At 45.5% G+C, this 17,429-nt stretch overlaps 1 protein-coding gene across 7 annotated transcripts in view; it reads left to right on the forward strand.

The window, feature by feature from the left end:
• Positions 1-17,429, forward strand: part of nebl (nebulette) — a 397,411-nt gene that overhangs the window by 343,400 nt on the left and 36,582 nt on the right. For 2 of the 7 annotated variants that reach the window (XM_078538376.1, XM_078538377.1), the window contains 2 exons: positions 13,680-13,772; positions 15,379-15,522. The exons of 3 other annotated variants lie outside the window; for them this stretch is intronic. In XM_078538376.1, the coding sequence (XP_078394502.1) occupies positions 13,680-13,772; positions 15,379-15,522 (237 nt within the window). The remainder of the gene's footprint in view (positions 1-13,679; positions 13,773-15,378; positions 15,523-17,429) is intronic. 2 more of the 7 variants (XM_078538381.1, XM_078538378.1) reach the window with 1 other exon arrangement.

Consider the following 17,429-nt stretch of genomic DNA (forward strand, 5'->3'; position numbering starts at 1 on the left):
CAATCGAGGGGAGAAGACATTGAGGATGAGAACATGGATGAATGCCAGGCATCAATGGATGAAGAGTCCAACATTGACTCTGAGAGTACTGTGAAGAGCACCGTGATGATGTGGAACAATATGATGGCAGCAAATTCTGAGTGCAAGGGTGACAAGGGGGGCCCTGATCATAAGGTGATTCCACTGAGGTTTCACACGCCTTCCCCAGAAAGCAGGTATCATATGACCTCTGCCCAGCCCTGCATAACACCCAGATAAGATATTTTGAGGGTTTGCCTGCATGCACATTTGTTATAAGGGTCTCTGATTTTCATCATGGAGATGTCATTGCATTGCAGCCCTTACATACATACGATGATATGAATTAGGAGCAGGAAGATCATGGCTGATCTGACTGCGGCGTCAAGTCCATATTCCATCTACCCTCAACAACCTTTGACTCCCTTGTTAGTCAAGAATCTATCTACCTCTGCCTTAAAAATATTCAACGACCCTGCCTCCACCGCTTTCCAGGGCAGAATGCCAAAGACTCATGACCCTCTGAGAGAAACAATTTCTACTAATCTCCATCTTAAACCTTATGTCCCCTTGATCTAGCTTCTCTCACAAGAGGAAACATCCTCTCTGATATCCACCCTATCATGTCACCTCAGGATCTTACTTGCTTCAATAGGATCACCTCCTATTCTTCTAAATTCCGATGGATACAGGCCCAACCTTTCCTCATAATATAACCCCACATCCCAGGAATCAGTCGAGTAAACCTTCTCTAAAGTATTCTAATGCATTTATATACTTTCTTAAATAAGGAGACCAAAACAGTGCACAGTGCTCTAGATGTTGTCTCATCAACGTCCTGTACAACTGTAGCAAAACATCCTTACTTTTATATTCAATCCCCCTTGAATTGTTGAACTCAATGTTGAGTTCAGAAAGCTGTAACGTGCCTGGTGAAGCTGAGGTGCTTTTCCTTGAGCTTGAATTGAGCTTCACAGGAACACTGCAGCAGGCTGAGCACAGAAATGTGAGTGTGCAAGTAATGTGATGAATTAAAATTACAAGCAACCTAAAGCTTGGGATCACGCTTGAGGACTAAGCAGAGTGTTCAACAAAGTGGTCACCCACTCTGCTTTTGGTCTCTCCACAGTAGAGGAGATTGCATTGTGAGCAGCAAATGCAGTATACTAAATTAAAAGAAGTATAAATAAATCATTGTTTCACCTGGAAGGAGTGCTTGGTGCCATGGACGGTGAGGAGAGAAGAAATAAAAATTTGCTGCACCTCCTATGATTGCACGGGAAGGGGACGAGGTGTTGGAGGAGTAGACTAGGGTGTCATGGAGGGGACGGTTCTTTTGGAATGATGACAGTCGGGGAGGAGAAGATGTATTTGCTGGTGGCATCATGCTGGTAGTGGAAATGGCGCAGGATAACCCTTTGAATAGGAAGGCTGGTAGCGTGGCGAGCGAGGCCAAGGGGGTCCCTACTGTGGTTCTGGGAGGGAGGAGAATGGGTGAGGGCAGAAGTGCAGGAAACGGGTTGGGCACTGTTGAGGACACTGTCAACCACAGTTGGGTGAGGGTGGGGGGAATCCTCAGCTGAGGAAAATGGAAGACATGTCAGAAGCGCTGGTGTGGAAGGTTACATCATCAGAACAGATGTGATGGGGACGGAGAAACCGGGAGAATGGAATGGAATCCTTACAGGAAGCAGGGTGTGAGGAAGTGTAGTCGGGATAGCTGTGGGAGTCAGTGGGTTTATAATGAATATTAGTAGACAGCCTCACCCAGAAATGGAGATCGAGAAGGGACGTGTCAGAGATGGACCATGTGAAAGTGAGGGAACGATAGAAGTTGGATGCAAAGTTGATTACATTTTCCAGTTCTGGATGAGAGCAGGAAACTACACCGATACAGCCATCAATGTATGGGAAAAAGAGTTGGGGATCGGGCCTGAGTAGGACTGGAACAATGAATGTTCCACGTACCCCATAAAAAGACAGGTATTGCTAGGACCCATGCGGGTATCCATAGCCACGCCTTTGATTTGGAAGAAGTAAGACAAGTTAAAGGAGGAATTGTTCAATGAGGAAACAAGTTCAACCAGGTGGAGGTGGTGGGTGGTGCTGAATGGAGGCTGGTTGGTCCTCTGTTCAAGGAAGCAGCGAAGAGCCCTCAGACCGCCCTGGTGGGGGGATGGAGGTCATAGAGTCATAGAGGTCTACAGCACAATAAAAGGCCCTTCGGCCCATCGAGTCTGCGCCAGTCAAACAAGCACCTAACTATTCTAATCCCATTTTCCAGCACTAGGCCCATAGCCTTGTATGCCATGGCATCGCACATCCAAATACTTCTTAAATGTTATGAGGGTTTCTGCCTCTACCACCCTTTCAGGCAGTGAGTTCCAGATTCCCACCACCCTCTGGGTGAAAAAATTCTTCCCTTCATCCCCTCTAAACCTCCTGCCCCTTACCTTAAATCTATGCCCCCTGGTTATTGATCCCTCTACCAAGGGGAAAAGTTCTTTCCTGTCTATCCTATCTATGCCCCTCATAATTTTATACACCACAATCATGTCCCCCCTCAATCTCCTCTGCTCCAGGGAAAATAACCCCAGTCTATCCAATCTCTCTCCTCATAATTAAAACTCTCCAGCCCAGGCAACATCCTGGTAAATCTCCTCTGCACTCTCTCCAGTCACATCCTTCCTATAATGCGGACTCCAGAACTGCACGCAATACTCTAGCTATGGCCTAACTAGCATTTTATACAGTTCCAGCATAACCTCCTGCTCTTATATTCTATGCCTTGGCTAATAAAGGCAGGTATCCCAGTAGAGGTGTAGAGAAATTTGATGTCCATTGTGAAAGGGAGGCACTTTGAGCCAGGAGACTGGAAATTGTTGAAATGAAATCAGAAAAGTCAGATGTAAATGGGAAGAGACTGGACATGGGGAGAGAGAATGGAGTCAAGGTAGGAAGAAATCAGTTCAGTGAGGCAGAAACAGGCTGCCAGGACAGCCCTATGTGGATTTTGGGAAGGAGGTAGAAGTGAGCTGTTTGGGGTTGGGGAACTATCAGGTTGGAAGCTATGGAAGGAAGATCTCCAGAGGAGATGACGTCAGGGACAGTCCTGGAAACAAGGGCTTGATGTTCGGTGGTGGGGTCGTGACCTGGGGGAGGTAGGAGGAATGTGTCGCAGAATTGGCGCTCAGCCTCTGCAAGGTAGAGGTTAGTACACCAGATGACAACAGCACCGCCCTTGTCAGCAGGTTTGATAACAAAGTCAGGGTTTGAGAACCTGAGAGAACAGAGTGCAGCAAGTTCAGAAGGAGACAATAGAATTCCCAGTTATTAACTGAAAAGACCACGCAACAAGATTTCATGTTTTAAAGGGAAAAACTTTTACTGACCAAAGAAACAGAACCAGCACAATTAGATTACCACTAACCTTGTAAGGACTTATACATTAAACCAAAATTTCCAACAGAACTCTCCCTGTTCTACTTTAATTTCTTCAGTTTCTTGAATGTCCATTTAATTTCCCAGGGACCAAACCAATGTGTGTCACAGCTCTCAGAAATTCACTCTGATTCTCCTTAGTTTCTCAGTTATATCCTGAGGTGAGGGGTTTCTTGGGGATTCTTCCACTAGCAACCAGCTAGGCAAACCCTCCAGCCCTACTTCAACACAAATTTTGGATTTCCCCAGCCTGAGCATGGGCCTCACTCACATTCCCACATAGTGACTCCAAATCAGAACCACCCCTGGCTTCTGACAGACCTCTGCTGCTTCTCCAGACTGCTGCGGAACACAAACTGACCCACAGACTGCTAATACAGCAGAGATATGGTAAATAAAAGAACCTTCCCCTCTCAACCCATTTCCATGGCAACATTCCAATGTCTTCACATAGAAATTGCTTATCCTTATCCTGAAAAGTATATGAATATTTTAAAACCTACCCTTGTTTACCAATTACCTTCAAACATTCTCTGATATTATATGAATAATACAAACCCGCTCCTCAAGAAATATATATTTTTTATTTATTCGTTCATGGGCATCACTGGCTAGGCCAGCATTTAGTGCCCATCCCTAATTGTCCTTGTTCAGAAGGCATTTTTTTTTTTAAAGAGTCAACATATCAGGAGTCACATGTAGGCCAGACCAGGTAAGGATGGCAGATTTCCTTCCCTAAAGGACATTAGTGAACCAGATGGGTTGATGGGTTTTTACAACAATCGACAATGGTTTCATGATCATCATCAGACTTTCAATTCCAGATTTTTATTGAATTCAAATTTCACCATCTGCCATGGTGGGATTTGAACCCAGGTCCCCAGAGCATTACCCTGGGTCTCTGGAATACCAGTGACAATACCACTACACCATTGTCTCCCCGCTTCTCTGCCTTTTGGCTAAGATCAAGTGTAGTTAATGAGGCTCCCATTGTTTAATTTCGAACACCTCACATCATGGCTTCACGAACATAACATGGCCCCTCCCTTTGATCTGCAACTCCAGGCCTTCTGATAACCCCTTCATGTTAGGCATTCTTTCATTTATCCTATGTTTAAAAATGACAATTTCCAAACTAAAAATGTTCTTATACGCATTGGTAGCGGAACACCGATGTCACGCCGACAGTTCTCAACGAAAAGTTTAAGAGTGGGTAGGAGGCCAGAGGGAGGGATCCAAGTGGAGGGAGAATACTGGAGTTGGGTGAAAGGATCTGCTGGTCAGGGGGAGGACTCCTGGCCAGGGAGCTGAGCACAGAGGCAAAGGCAATGGAAGAAGAGCTCAATGTTGTGCCAAACTCAAATGCAACTTCTGATGCATGTCGCAGGTCAGGCAATCTTCACCCACTACAGCACATACACCCATCCCATTCCCCCTCCCTGCCAGACTCCCTTGCCACCCTTGTCAAGAGAGGACCCCTATGAAATGCATCACCCCCAGAAGTGACTCCAGCCTCTCCTTTGCCAACTGGCCTGGCGCCTGTTGACTTGTCAGTATAGCCTACTCCCACTCCTCCTCGGTGAGTACTGCCAAGTTCAGCACTCCCCCACCTGTCATCAACATCTCTAGGTATTGTGGGCCCTCTTCTCCTGTGGGAGATTGATGACTTTCAAATTCCAGCTGGCTCAACTGGGCAGGAGTGGAAATTGCTCCTGCTTCCGCCCATGCCACCTGCTCGCCACACGTAAAATTCTGCTGCTCAATATTTAATGGCCACTTTCCTTTTCTAATCACAACACTATCATCAATTTAGTAAACACAGATATAACTCAGGCTACAGCTTTTCATGATGAACTATAAAGGAGGCAGCACCATTTTTACTCACATTTTTATACTCTTCTCGTCTCCAATCCATGGTTCATTCCTCCACAGATTTAGGAAGGCTCCCAAAATGCAGCCACCGCACTGAAAATTGCAGACGCTGTGAAATGCCCACTTCCAGAATGGTGCCAGCAGCTTCTAAACAGCAGCGTGTGGGGTTCCTGACCCACCCCTTTTCCTGCTCTGCTGAAAATAGCCGGAGACGGAAATGGAAACGGGACTTGTGCCTTCGCCATTTTTATTCTCTAATTTCTGACTCTGTGTGGTCTCGAAACAGGTCTGCAAAATCTGACCCAATATCTCAGTTTATGGAGACTAAGATCCCATATATTTCACTAATTATTCCCTCAGTATGTCCTGCCACCTTCAAAAACCTTTGTTCTTGAACCCCCAGGTTCCTCTGTTCCTGCACACTCTTTAGAATTGTGCCATTAAGTCTGTATTGTCTCTCCCAATCCCTTCTGCCAAAATGCATTACCTCACATCTCTATTAAATTCCAGCGGCCTCCCTCCCTCCCTAACAGCACTGTGGTTGTACCTACATCACATGGACTGCAGCGGTTCAAGAAAGCAGCTCACCATCACCTTCTCAAGGGCAATTAGGGATGGGCAAGAAATTCTGGCCTAGCCAGCGACGCCCACATCCTATGAATGAATAAAAAAAAACTGTCTGTCTACCTCTGTCTAGTTGCAGTCAGTTGGCATCATCCTCACTGTTTGCCACACCTCTAAGTTCGGTATCATCGGCAAATTATGAAATTATCATCTATATTCCAATGTCCAAATTATTTGTATATATCAAGAAAAGCAACAAGTGCCCCCAGCACTACCATTGGGGAACACCACTGTCAACCATCCTCCAGTCTGAGAAACAACCATTTATCAATTTTTTTTTATCTGGACTGACACTGACCCTCCTATTCCATGAACCCCTTTTTTGTTAACCCGCCTTATATGTACTACTTGTCAAATGCTTTCCTAAAATCCATATAGATAATAATCCTCGATGTTAATCCTTGATAAAACAAGATTTTACAGATGTGAAAAAAATGTAAGCTTGCCCATACTCTTTATTACTGTTAGAATCTCTACTACAATAAGAACAATGACTCGTGTTTATATAGCACCTTTAATAAAATAAAATGCTTCAAAGCACTTAATAAACGCATTATAAAGCAAAATTTGATACTGAACCACATAAGAAGATACTAGGGCAGATGAACAAAAGTTTGGTCAAAGAGAGATGTTTTAAGGAATGTCTTAAAGGAGGTAGAGTGGCAGAGATGGTTTTGGAAGGACCTTGGCAGCTGAAGGCACAGCCACCAATGGTGTAGTGCTTGAAATCAAGATGTTCAAGAGGCCAGAATTGGAGAGTTCAGATTTCTTAGACGCTTGTGTGGTTGGAGGAGATTACAGAGGCAAGGGGAAAGACCATGGAGTGATTTGAAGATGAGGATTTTAAAATCAGTGTTGCAAAACTGGGAGCCAATGAGTGTTACGGAGCACAGATACATGGTCTTGGAGATGGTGCAATATGTGGTTCAAAGCTCTTCTTAGAGTCAAATATGGCACCAAGGTTCCGAACGGTCTGGTTCAGCTCCATACAGTTGCCAGGGAAGGGGATGAAGTTGCTAGCTAGGGAACAGAGTTTGTAAGAGAGCTGAAGACAATGGCCTTGGTCTTCCTAATATTAATCTTAGAACAATTTCCTCTGCATTGTATTTTGCACAATGTACCACAACATTTTTTCTGGTTCTTCTATCTTTGTGAGGCCAAATGGTTAGTTCTGGCAGCAACTGCTTCAACTCTGTAAGATTGTGGAATTGTATCTATACCAATAGGCTGATGCAGAATTGTACTGGTCAAAATGGTGACCATGTTTAACCAATTTTGGAAAGGGAAGATTTTTTTCTATGTGCCCTTCATCTTACTTAGCGCAGTTGAATCCATTCCCTCTTATAGTAGTTTCAGCTAGGTGTAAACATTATCATCATTTAGACTACTGAACTCAATTGGTGATCAAAAAATGGAGCCCATATTGGACAGCATAGGTAAGAGGGAATATTACTTGTATACAACTGAAATATCCCTGTTGATGGAAGCTAGAAGTGATTCAATATTTGGTTAATAGCTACATGATGGCAGTTCAACACATCTGAATGCCATCGGTGCAGTTTGGACTAAACTCAGTGGCCTGATGACAGATGAGTTACTGGTACCACTGGTGCACCACTTGTTTATCCACTTCTACCATTACTGCTAGCATTGAAACTAGGGGCAGAATCATCCCAGATTCTCACTAAGTGCGGCAGTGGGCGGATAAAACGATGTTTTTACCCACTGTCCACGATGGCGGGTTTTCATGTCGTATCGCCCCAACCCGCCACATTATTTATGCATTCCCGGGAAACATGCCGTTTCCATGGCGAGTGGGCTCTCATTCGCCCACCATGCCATCATCCCGCCAGTGCATCATGCCAGGTGCCACATTTAAAGTCCAGCTGCAAGCGCACATCTCAGTGTTTCCAGACCACCACGAAAGACACGGCCTTGAAACTGAAGAAGACTGCAGCCTCCAGGTTCAGCGACGCATCCCTCGAGCGCCTTTTTGGATGTCATGGAGGCCCGCCAGGATGTCCTCTAGCCTGCCCTGGCCACAAGATGGGCAGCAACAGCACTAACCCAGCTTGGGAGGTAGTGGCAGCAGTGGTCAGTGCCAGTACCCTTCAAAAGAGGACAGCCACCCAGTGCCACAAGAGGATGAATGATCTCTTCTGTTCCGCCAGGGTAAGTCACTCTTCTCATCACTCTGAACTCTCTCACTCTCAAACCTATCACACATCCACAGGGATCTCACTCACTGCTGGTTCAAGGGACATTACCATTCACTCTCGTACACACATCTTCATTGTCCTCATCCCATTCATGGGACTACTCACCATCCACACAGGCCAGGCATACTTATCATCTGGCCTGGCAGGCATCCTGCTTATGCTCCCTCTCTCTCTCTATTCATGCAGGACAAGCTGGCCGACAACAAGAGGGAGAGGTCGCTGACCAGTGGTGGAATGCCTGAAACCAAAGTCCTCACTGACTGAAAAAACTGCCATCCAGGTGTCTGGCGAGGATCTGGACCGTTCCTGTGCTGATGCTGAGGTCGGCGCTGCTCTACCAAGTGAAGGTCCAGCAGGGCAACATCTATCAGACAACCATGCTGTGAGTGATGTGTCTTGTTTCACAAGTCACTGCCATGCATCATGCTCTCCTCTCATCTCTCCTTGCTTTCGCAGGCACTTCTGCCAAACAGCCAACAGACTCCATGACCCAGGGCCTCCAATCAAGCCCCAAAGAAACCTCTGAAGAGTAATCTGGAGGCACCCTCCCTGAAGTCCCATCGCAGAGCTCACCCACACCCTCCTCCAGCGCAGAGAGACACACCTCGGTTGGACCTAGCTTTAGAGTAGCCCTGGGATCACAATCTGGTGAGGACATCGCACTTTCTGACCCACAGCAGGTGGAGACAGGGACTTCCCAGGTTTCTGGCACTCAGAGGACTGCTGGAGGCCAGAAATGTGCTGAGTCCGAGTCAGATGACAAGCCTCTGGAGTCAGTCATGTCACAGTTGCTGGAGCTGCAAATGCAGGCTTGGGAACATCAGGAAAGGATGTCTGCTACACTCCGCATATTGCAAGGCACTATGGAGGAGTCAGTCCATCTTCAGTCTGTGGTGATAGTGCCGGCATGCCAACGACACTGGTAGGATGGCGGCCGCCATGGAGACCTTGGTCCAGGACTTCACTCTTGCACTGCTGCACGGGCTCAACTCCATTGCTGATGCCATAGTTGGCCTCCAACAGTGTGTATGCGAGAAGGATGCTGAGCAGCTCGATCTCACTCCAGCTACCCCTTCCTTTCAAGGAGTCAGCCAGGGGCCCTCCGGCACCCATAGGGAAGAGGATTAACAGGTGCACACCCCGGGGCCAACCATCCAGGTGACTCCAAGAGTGCCCAGACCATCTGAATCCACTCTCCTGTGACCTCAGCCGCTCTAGCTGCACAGGCCGAGGAGGGTGCCACTGCCACACAGCAGGACCCTGAAAGCAGGCCGGGGCCCTCCAGGTCTCGGCCCTCCAAAGGACATTTGCCAAAGTCATCACAGACAGGGTGTCACAGTCAGCAGGCTGCCTCCACCTCCGTTGTGGGTGTTCGGGGAGCACCAAGACATAGCAGCAGGGTTAGGAAAGTTAAGGAGAATTATTTGCACAACCTGGGCACGGGTGTTAATCACTTGTACACACTGTTCACTATTGTCAATAAACTCCCAAGCATGTCTCCCTGCCTATGGCTCCTTGTTCTCATGAGCAGTGTTCATGCCACTCAGATGTGAAACCTTTCTGCACAAGATAAAGGCAGGTGTCTAAGTCCAGAGCCTCTTCCCTGTGCTCTGTGCAGCCTTCAGACCAAAGTGATGGTCCAGCCTCACACTCCCTGGAAACATTACTGATGCCTGCTCCTCGACAGTGCTTGTCATTGCTGCCAGAATGTAGTGGCAGGCGTCACAGAGTTCCCTCATTCTGTCTGTGTGCTCTCAACGCCTTTAAGGAGGGGCTGGCCTCCATCTCTTCAGCATCTGTGACCACTAATGCTGTGCTGCGGCTCCTGAGGGGCTCAGGTGCTGAAGGTGGACAAAGGATCGGATGCTTCTAAAGTTTCATGGCTACGTCTCTATGGTATGACCCTGATCACAGAGTGCAAGCAACCTGTCCTCGGCCAGACAGGAGTCAGACATCCTCAAAGGCTATGTGAAAAGTTATGGAGTGTCCTCACTGCATGTTGCCATCATCCTCCACAAATCTAACAGCTATGAGGGCCTCCCAAGCACGCCTGCCTCGTCTGGCCAGTGCAAGAGCCTCATCCCCACCATCATCACCTCCGAGGAACTCCTCACCTTCATCCCCACCGCCGTCCTCTTCATCAGAGGAGGCGTGCAGCTCCTCCATCTCCTCCTCAGCCAGCTTGTCTCCCCGGTGGGGCACCAGTTTGTAAAGGGTGCATGATGCATGACACCCTCTGCAGACTGTATTGCAGGGCTCTACCAGACCGGTCCAGGCACCAGAACCTCATCTTCAGCATCCTGATGATCTGCTCCAAGTTGCGAGCTGCAGCATGAGCCTCATTATACCGTCGCTTTGCTGCAGTCTGAGGCTATCGCACAGGTGTCATCAGCTATGGCCTCTGCGGGTAACCCTTGTCCCTGAGGAGTCATCCCTGCAGCTTCTGTGGACCCTGGAAGACTCCAAGGATCTGTGATCAACTGAGGATATAAGCGTTGTGCACACTCCCTGGAAATGGTGTGTAAACCTGCAGGATGCGTTTCTGGTGGTCGTATACCAGCTGCACACTCAGTGAATGGAACCTCTTGCAGTTGATGTAGTCCACTGTGTGTTGCAATGGAGATCTCAGCACTACGTGAGTGCAGTCGATCGCACCCTGCACCTGTGGGAAATCCGAGATCTGGGAGAATCTCATTGCTCTTGCATCCTGGCTGTGTTGGTCCCAGGCGAAATGCACAAAGTTAGGTGTCCTTGTGACCTCATAGATGCATTTGTGGGTGGAGGCTCGTGAGGCCCCACAGAAGTCACCTGTGGAGCCCTGAAAGGAGCCACTGGCTTAGAAATTGAGCATTGCAGTCACTTTCACAGCCACTGGCAGTGGATGCCCTCCAAGTCTTCATAGCGCCAAATCCTGCAGCAGCTGGCAGATGTGACCGACCAGTTCCCTAGACATGCGCAGTCTTTGGCGACACTGGTTCACAGTCATCTGCAGGAATGAAAGGCGGCATCTATTGACCCTGGGAGTTGCTAGGTGCCGGCCTGCGATGGCTCACTGCGATGGTTCTTGGGTGGCTTGTGCGGGAGCCCCAGCTGCCCCTTCTTCCTGAGGTTGCTGCTCCTGTCTCTGCGCAGCCAAGAGCCTCAGTTGCTCTCTCCTCCATCGCCTTCGTGCTCTGTAGGGCATCAGGCTAGTTCACCGGGCTCCATGGTCCTCCTGCAGGATGAAAGAGAGAGACACGTGGTTAGTCTGGGTGTACTAAGAACCTGTCCTGGTTAAGTGTGACAGCCCCTTAACGCTTCCCAGAGAGTGCTGGCCACCACTTGGATGGCCAGAGATTAGTGCGCTGCATGGCTGCCCTGTTAGCTTGAACCATGGGGGAGACTGGTTCAAACCGGGATGCTGACATTGCAGGGGGCTGTGAGCGCCTCCAGCAGTGACTACTCCATGGCCAGCTTTAGCGAGGAGATTGTACAATGTGTGTAATCATTCAACTGCTCTGCAGTCCACTAAAAAGCTCATGAATTTGCAGTCTGGAGCACTTGGTGGCACTTTGATGTCTCTGCGTTGCTTGAGCGGGTAGATAAGCTAGGAGCCCGACCCCAATCATATCAATGTGGCTGCGCCTGACTGTCTCGGTTGCAGAGGAGAGGTCACTTTTTATACAGGTTTCCTGAATGCGTGTTCATTTCCCTCGCCCACCCTACCCCCCCCACCCCGAATGCTTGTGCACTATATTTAACGGCAGGACTGCCCTTAACCCTGACCCCTCGATACCCCTGAAGCTTGAAGTCCAACAGGCGACCCTGGCGAGCACTGCACAATATTACTGTGTACTCACCTCCGAGTTCCCCTTAAAGTGCAGGCCGCCAAGTGCACGCCTTTTATGTGCTGTTGTGAAACACGTCGGCGACAGATGATTCATTGGGGGGAGGGTAGGGTGCGGGTGGTGAGGAGGAACAATTCCGGCATGCTGGCCTGATTCTGATATGTTGATGTTTTACAATGACGTCCGATGGCGGGAGACGTGGCGGGCCGAGTGGATTATCGCGAACTGGTTTCCTGCCATCGTAAAACCGACAGGCCATATTGTCTGCTCATGCCCGACGTCAGCCAGCTTGGAAAATTCCACCCTGCATAGAAATTGGTCTCATTTCTGTCTCCATCTGAGAAGTTTCTCCCTGATCCAACGCTGTTAAAAAGCCTCTCATGACTCTCGCAAAGCACGTCAAATGGCATGTTATGTTAAATCACCCTTTAAATAAATAAAAATGAACTTTTTGCTCTGTTATCAACCTTTACTCCTCAGTGGATTTTACAAAAATATATTTTCCCATTGATTTGGGGGAAATCATGTCCCGACCTCATGTTTGTGGTTTTAAAATGTAGCCAAACTGGATATTGTCCACTGATGAAATTAACTCAAAGGCATTTGTGTCACTTTTTTTGTAATATTTGAAAAAAATGTACAGGTGAGAATGATCCTGAACTGGCTGCATTGTGTGCCTGTTCTCTGAGAGACTACAACCAAATATGGAGAAGGCATCATGCAAATATAGGAGACATAGATTAAAATAATTTAAATATTTCAGTTTTGGAGTTGCACTCCACAGAGCCCTGAGTTCCAATATGAATAGTAACGTTGAATTGTCAGCCTCTGTTTCAGCTTTTCTGCACAATTTTGTTTCCATCTTATTGATTTTAAACAGACCATATTGACTCAGGGAAAGTTCACATGATTTATAGCTTCAACAAAGTGATTGACAAATGGAAAATAAAAAAAAGAATCATTTTATAAATAATTGAAATTTTTGAAATTACTGAATTGGTAAATCAACAACGAACATCAAATGTGATTTCAAAATACAGTTTAAATAACATTATTTAAGTGTACATGCAATTGAAAGCTTCATACTTCTTGTACTTTACAAATTATATAACTGTTTTGGTTTAAAAGAATGGTACACCTGCAAGTACCTCTATCAATGGCCAAGTGAGTTTATCAAGTGAGTAAATGAATCATACGGATCAAGAAGGCCCTAGTCGAAATCTCTGAATTGTGCTAACTGATTTCAACAAGGTGCCAGGTACACTACAATTGGCCTTCAGTGCCTTGGGTTAGGGAGGGGAAAATGGGCAATGGTTACATCTGCCCCTGATCGCTGCCAGCAAGTGTGTTTGAATACTGAGTGAAAATGGGATCAGCTTTGGTTATGATTTTCAATATGATCAGAAAGCCTGTCAACATTAACTGAGAAAGATGGCAAATGAATAGTGCCTCTTATGGTAAAATACTGGAGGCTGTGTGACATCTGCTAAACTGTAAGAAAACAGTGTCCTGAGGAAAGGGCAGAGGGGGTGGGGTGTGGGATGGGACTTTGTTGACAAAATAAATTGTTAATTGTGCATTGCCTATTTAAACACCTATTTATAAAAACTGCATGAGGCTCAGGCTTTCCTGTCTAAGCTATTAGCATCTCTCATATCCTTTCCTTTTCTACTAAAAGAATTTAAAGTATGGCGCACTGATCCTGGCTCCATCTTTGACTTTGATCCTCTTGAAGACAACATCCAATCCAGGAGTCTGCACTTGCTCTCCGGTATAGCTCCCGTCTGCTTTTAAGTTTTACTTTTTCGTCTATTTGCCTATATGTAATGGAAATGCAATGTTGCTGATTCAGGTGAATTTGGTGCAAAGCGTCTTAAACAGTTGTAAAGAATAATTGTGTCGACATAGCACCAATGATTTTTTAGCCTTTATTATAAGCCGAACTATAGTGAGTGAAGCATATTAAATATAAAGCAGAAGTCAATGGAATATTTACATATCATAAGCCAATTAGTCAGTTATTGAAATTTTTGATATGAAATGACTGACTCAGAGATGAAGGGAAATCATTCCCTTTCACATTGCATGAGATTCAATAGAATATTATGGTCGAACAATAATAATAGTGTTTGAAAAAATAAAGGTCAAATTTTCATTACTAACACAAGAACTTTTCTTGAGTTTCTGCCCAAAAGGCAGGTCCTTGACAATTATTGGTCAAACCACAGCCAAGTGCCGTGATTTTTCACAGTGGGTAGGGTGAAAAGGCAGGCCCGAGCCTACCTCAGGTGGAATGAGAACGAACCCTGTGCTGTTGGCGATTTGATCCACACGATAGCCGCCTAGCCAACTGAACTAACTGGCCCCCTACACAGAAACTATAAAATATAAATAATAATTAGTCATGATAATTGCATCGTGCCATTCTCATTTGTCAGTTTAGTTCAGTTAATATGGAACACTGTTTTTCAAGCTTACTGGTACATTAGGCTAATTAACTTATTTAGCAGGTTCAACTTCTTCACTTAGCGATTTATCCAACTCATAGAAGGTGTTCTGGTTTATGGCTAGCTTATTAAATCAAAGGGAAAGAAACTATTATTCTCTCAAGTTATGTGTTGAGCTTGATAAAGGTTAACATGTGAGGCAAGTCTTGTTCTGCAAAATTAATTTGCATATGTTCTCAAACAGTAATTCTGGGTAGATTACTTTTAGCAAATGTATCAAATCTGATGAATGATTTTGACAGTCAGTTTACAATATAATGCTGGTACACGCATCATCTGAAAATAAAGGATATGTGCCTAATTTGTTTGAAAGATGTTGTATACACAGACATACTGGGAGGAATTTCAACCTCCCATAAATAAGTGGGTTTGGATGGTTGGGATGTTAAAAAGTTAAAAACCTTAAACCTTAACCTCACCTGCCCATGCCCCTTTTGGTTTTAATACCGGCAGGATGAGGGGAGATAAATTATTTTGCTCCTAAGGAAACTGTTTGGTTATTCAAATATTAATAACAAGACTTAGTGCCTCAGATTTATTCTCTATTTTAGTTCTGGCCAGTTAGGTTTCCTAGCCTCAAGTAACACAGAAGCTGAAGGGAGGTGAGGAATGTTGGATCCAGCAAATAAGTGTCTTTCCACTTACCTATCAGATCTTGCTTCCATCCCAAATCAGCTCTACCACCCTGGACCCCACTAAGTTACAATCCCCTCTACTTTGGACACAGGTGTACTTGAATAACACTTAAGTGAAATTCAGTTTCTATAATCAAAATTGGTGAAGTTTTGGATAGCTTTTTGTGAATAGTTTTTATTTTCTCTGTCATTTGGCATCAATTTTCCTTTGTATGCTTTCCTCTTTTTGCTGTAGAAAAGGCAAAACGTTATAGTAAACAGTCTCAGTCCACAGGTGTGGGTAGTATAAGTGTTGGAGATGAAAGGTCAGAGATGACTGAGCTTAACCCCAGCATTTCCAGCTACAGTGAACATACAATGGAGTTATCTGAAGAAGGAGGTACATAAATAATAATTTCAGTACTGACACTGCACATTATTGCATGAGAAGCACAATGACCTGTTATTAAAAGGAATTGCATTACAGTTAGAATACCTCAAATCTGGCTACCTGAAAACCGGTGATGTCCAAAAACCAGGCAATTTTTTTCCGCATGCCAGCACATCTAACCCCAACCAACCCAGCCCAAAAATGTTTGGGGAGTTGCTGAGTACTGATCGGTTTCACGCATCTGATGTTTCGCATGCTCCCATGAATCTTGACCCCACCCGACCCCAATGCAGATGTTGCCAAGACAGTTGAACTCACCCAGGAAGAATAAATGACTCTTGTAGAATTTGACGAAATCGAATATTTAGCTAGATTGCACTTGGGATTAAGACTTATGACTATTCTTACTACACTACAGGCTCCCTGTATTGAGTTTTGATGCCATTAAGACCACCCAAATAGAAGCTGCACAGGCTTAAATTCAAATATTGAACTTGATTCCCAAAAGTCTTTAAGTTCCAAAGGCACTGGTTGGCTTCTTACAGCTAGCCCAAGACAGTTCAAAGAGAGTTATTAAAGAGCACTGTACAATATTGTATGAATAGTTTTCAGTTACAGCCACAGGGTATTTTTAACATTTCAGTTTGATTGATCTTTTCTCATTTTAAAGAGAGTGTGCAGATGTAGGGAAATGGGAGTGACATGAAAGTGTTATTAAATCCAGTGTGTGAGAAGTGAATTAATATCAGCAGAGACATGGCCATTGCTTTGCAATGACATCATTTGGTTTTCCTGCATCCCCTATTCACTGAATTAAGGTGTCCACTTTGAATTAAGGCGTCCCAAATTTCTTTTCCAAAGACGGGCAAGTTCCAAAATCCGGCATGGAATCAGTCCAAAGGTTGCCAGATTTGAGGTACTCTATCTGTAGTATAGTTTTAGTCTAACCCATCTGTCATGAAACTGATGGGATTTGCCGCTTGTTTTGCATTCTGCCTGATTTGACTTTTTATTAACTTTCATGGAAAGTAAAATAAGATGCTGCAAAATGAGCAATCACTTACTTGCTGAGCCAATTTGCTTAAAATTACTCCCAATTCCCTTTTGGTTATAATTTGAAGAAATAAGTTGGCTAAATGTCACTTGATGCACAGTAGTTACACACATTTTTTGAAATTCTGTAATTTTAGCACCCCAAAACAAGTGAGATGTTAAAATCTTAAAATCACAAACTCAACCCACCTTGAATCCACTGGACATCCAATCCCTCTACACCTCCATCCCCCACCGGGATGGTCTGATGGCTCTCCGCTTCTTCCTCAAACAGAGGCCCGAACAATCCCCATCCACCATTACTCTCCTCCGTCTGGCTGAACTTTTTCTCACACTGAACAATTTCTCCTTAAACTCCTCTCACTTCCTCCAAATAAAAGGTGTGGCAATGGGTACCCGCATGAGCCCCAGTTATGCCTGTCTCTTTATGGGGTATGTGGAACATTCCTTGTTCCAGTCCTACTCCGGCCCCGTCCCACAGCTCTTTCTCCGGTACATCGATGATTTGCTTCGGTGCTGCTTCATGCTCTCATCTGGACCTAGAAAAATTTACTAATTTTGCTTCCAATTTCCACCCCTCCATCATTTTCACATGGTCCATCTCTAACACTTCCCTTCCTTGACCTCTCTGTCTCAATTTCTGGTGATAGACTGTCCACCAATATTCATTACAAGCCTACCGACACCCACAGCTACCTCAACTACAGCTCCTCACACCCTGCTTCCTGTAAGGACTCCATCCCATTCTCTCAGTTCCTTCGCCTCCATCTCATCTGTTCTGATGATGCCACTTTCAAAAACAGTTCCTTTGACATGTCTTCCTTCTTCCTTAACCGTGGTTTTCCACCCACGGTGGTTGACAG

This window comes from Cetorhinus maximus, chromosome 3, assembly GCF_964194155.1.
Source record: "Cetorhinus maximus chromosome 3, sCetMax3.hap1.1, whole genome shotgun sequence".
NCBI lineage: Eukaryota > Metazoa > Chordata > Chondrichthyes > Lamniformes > Cetorhinidae > Cetorhinus > Cetorhinus maximus.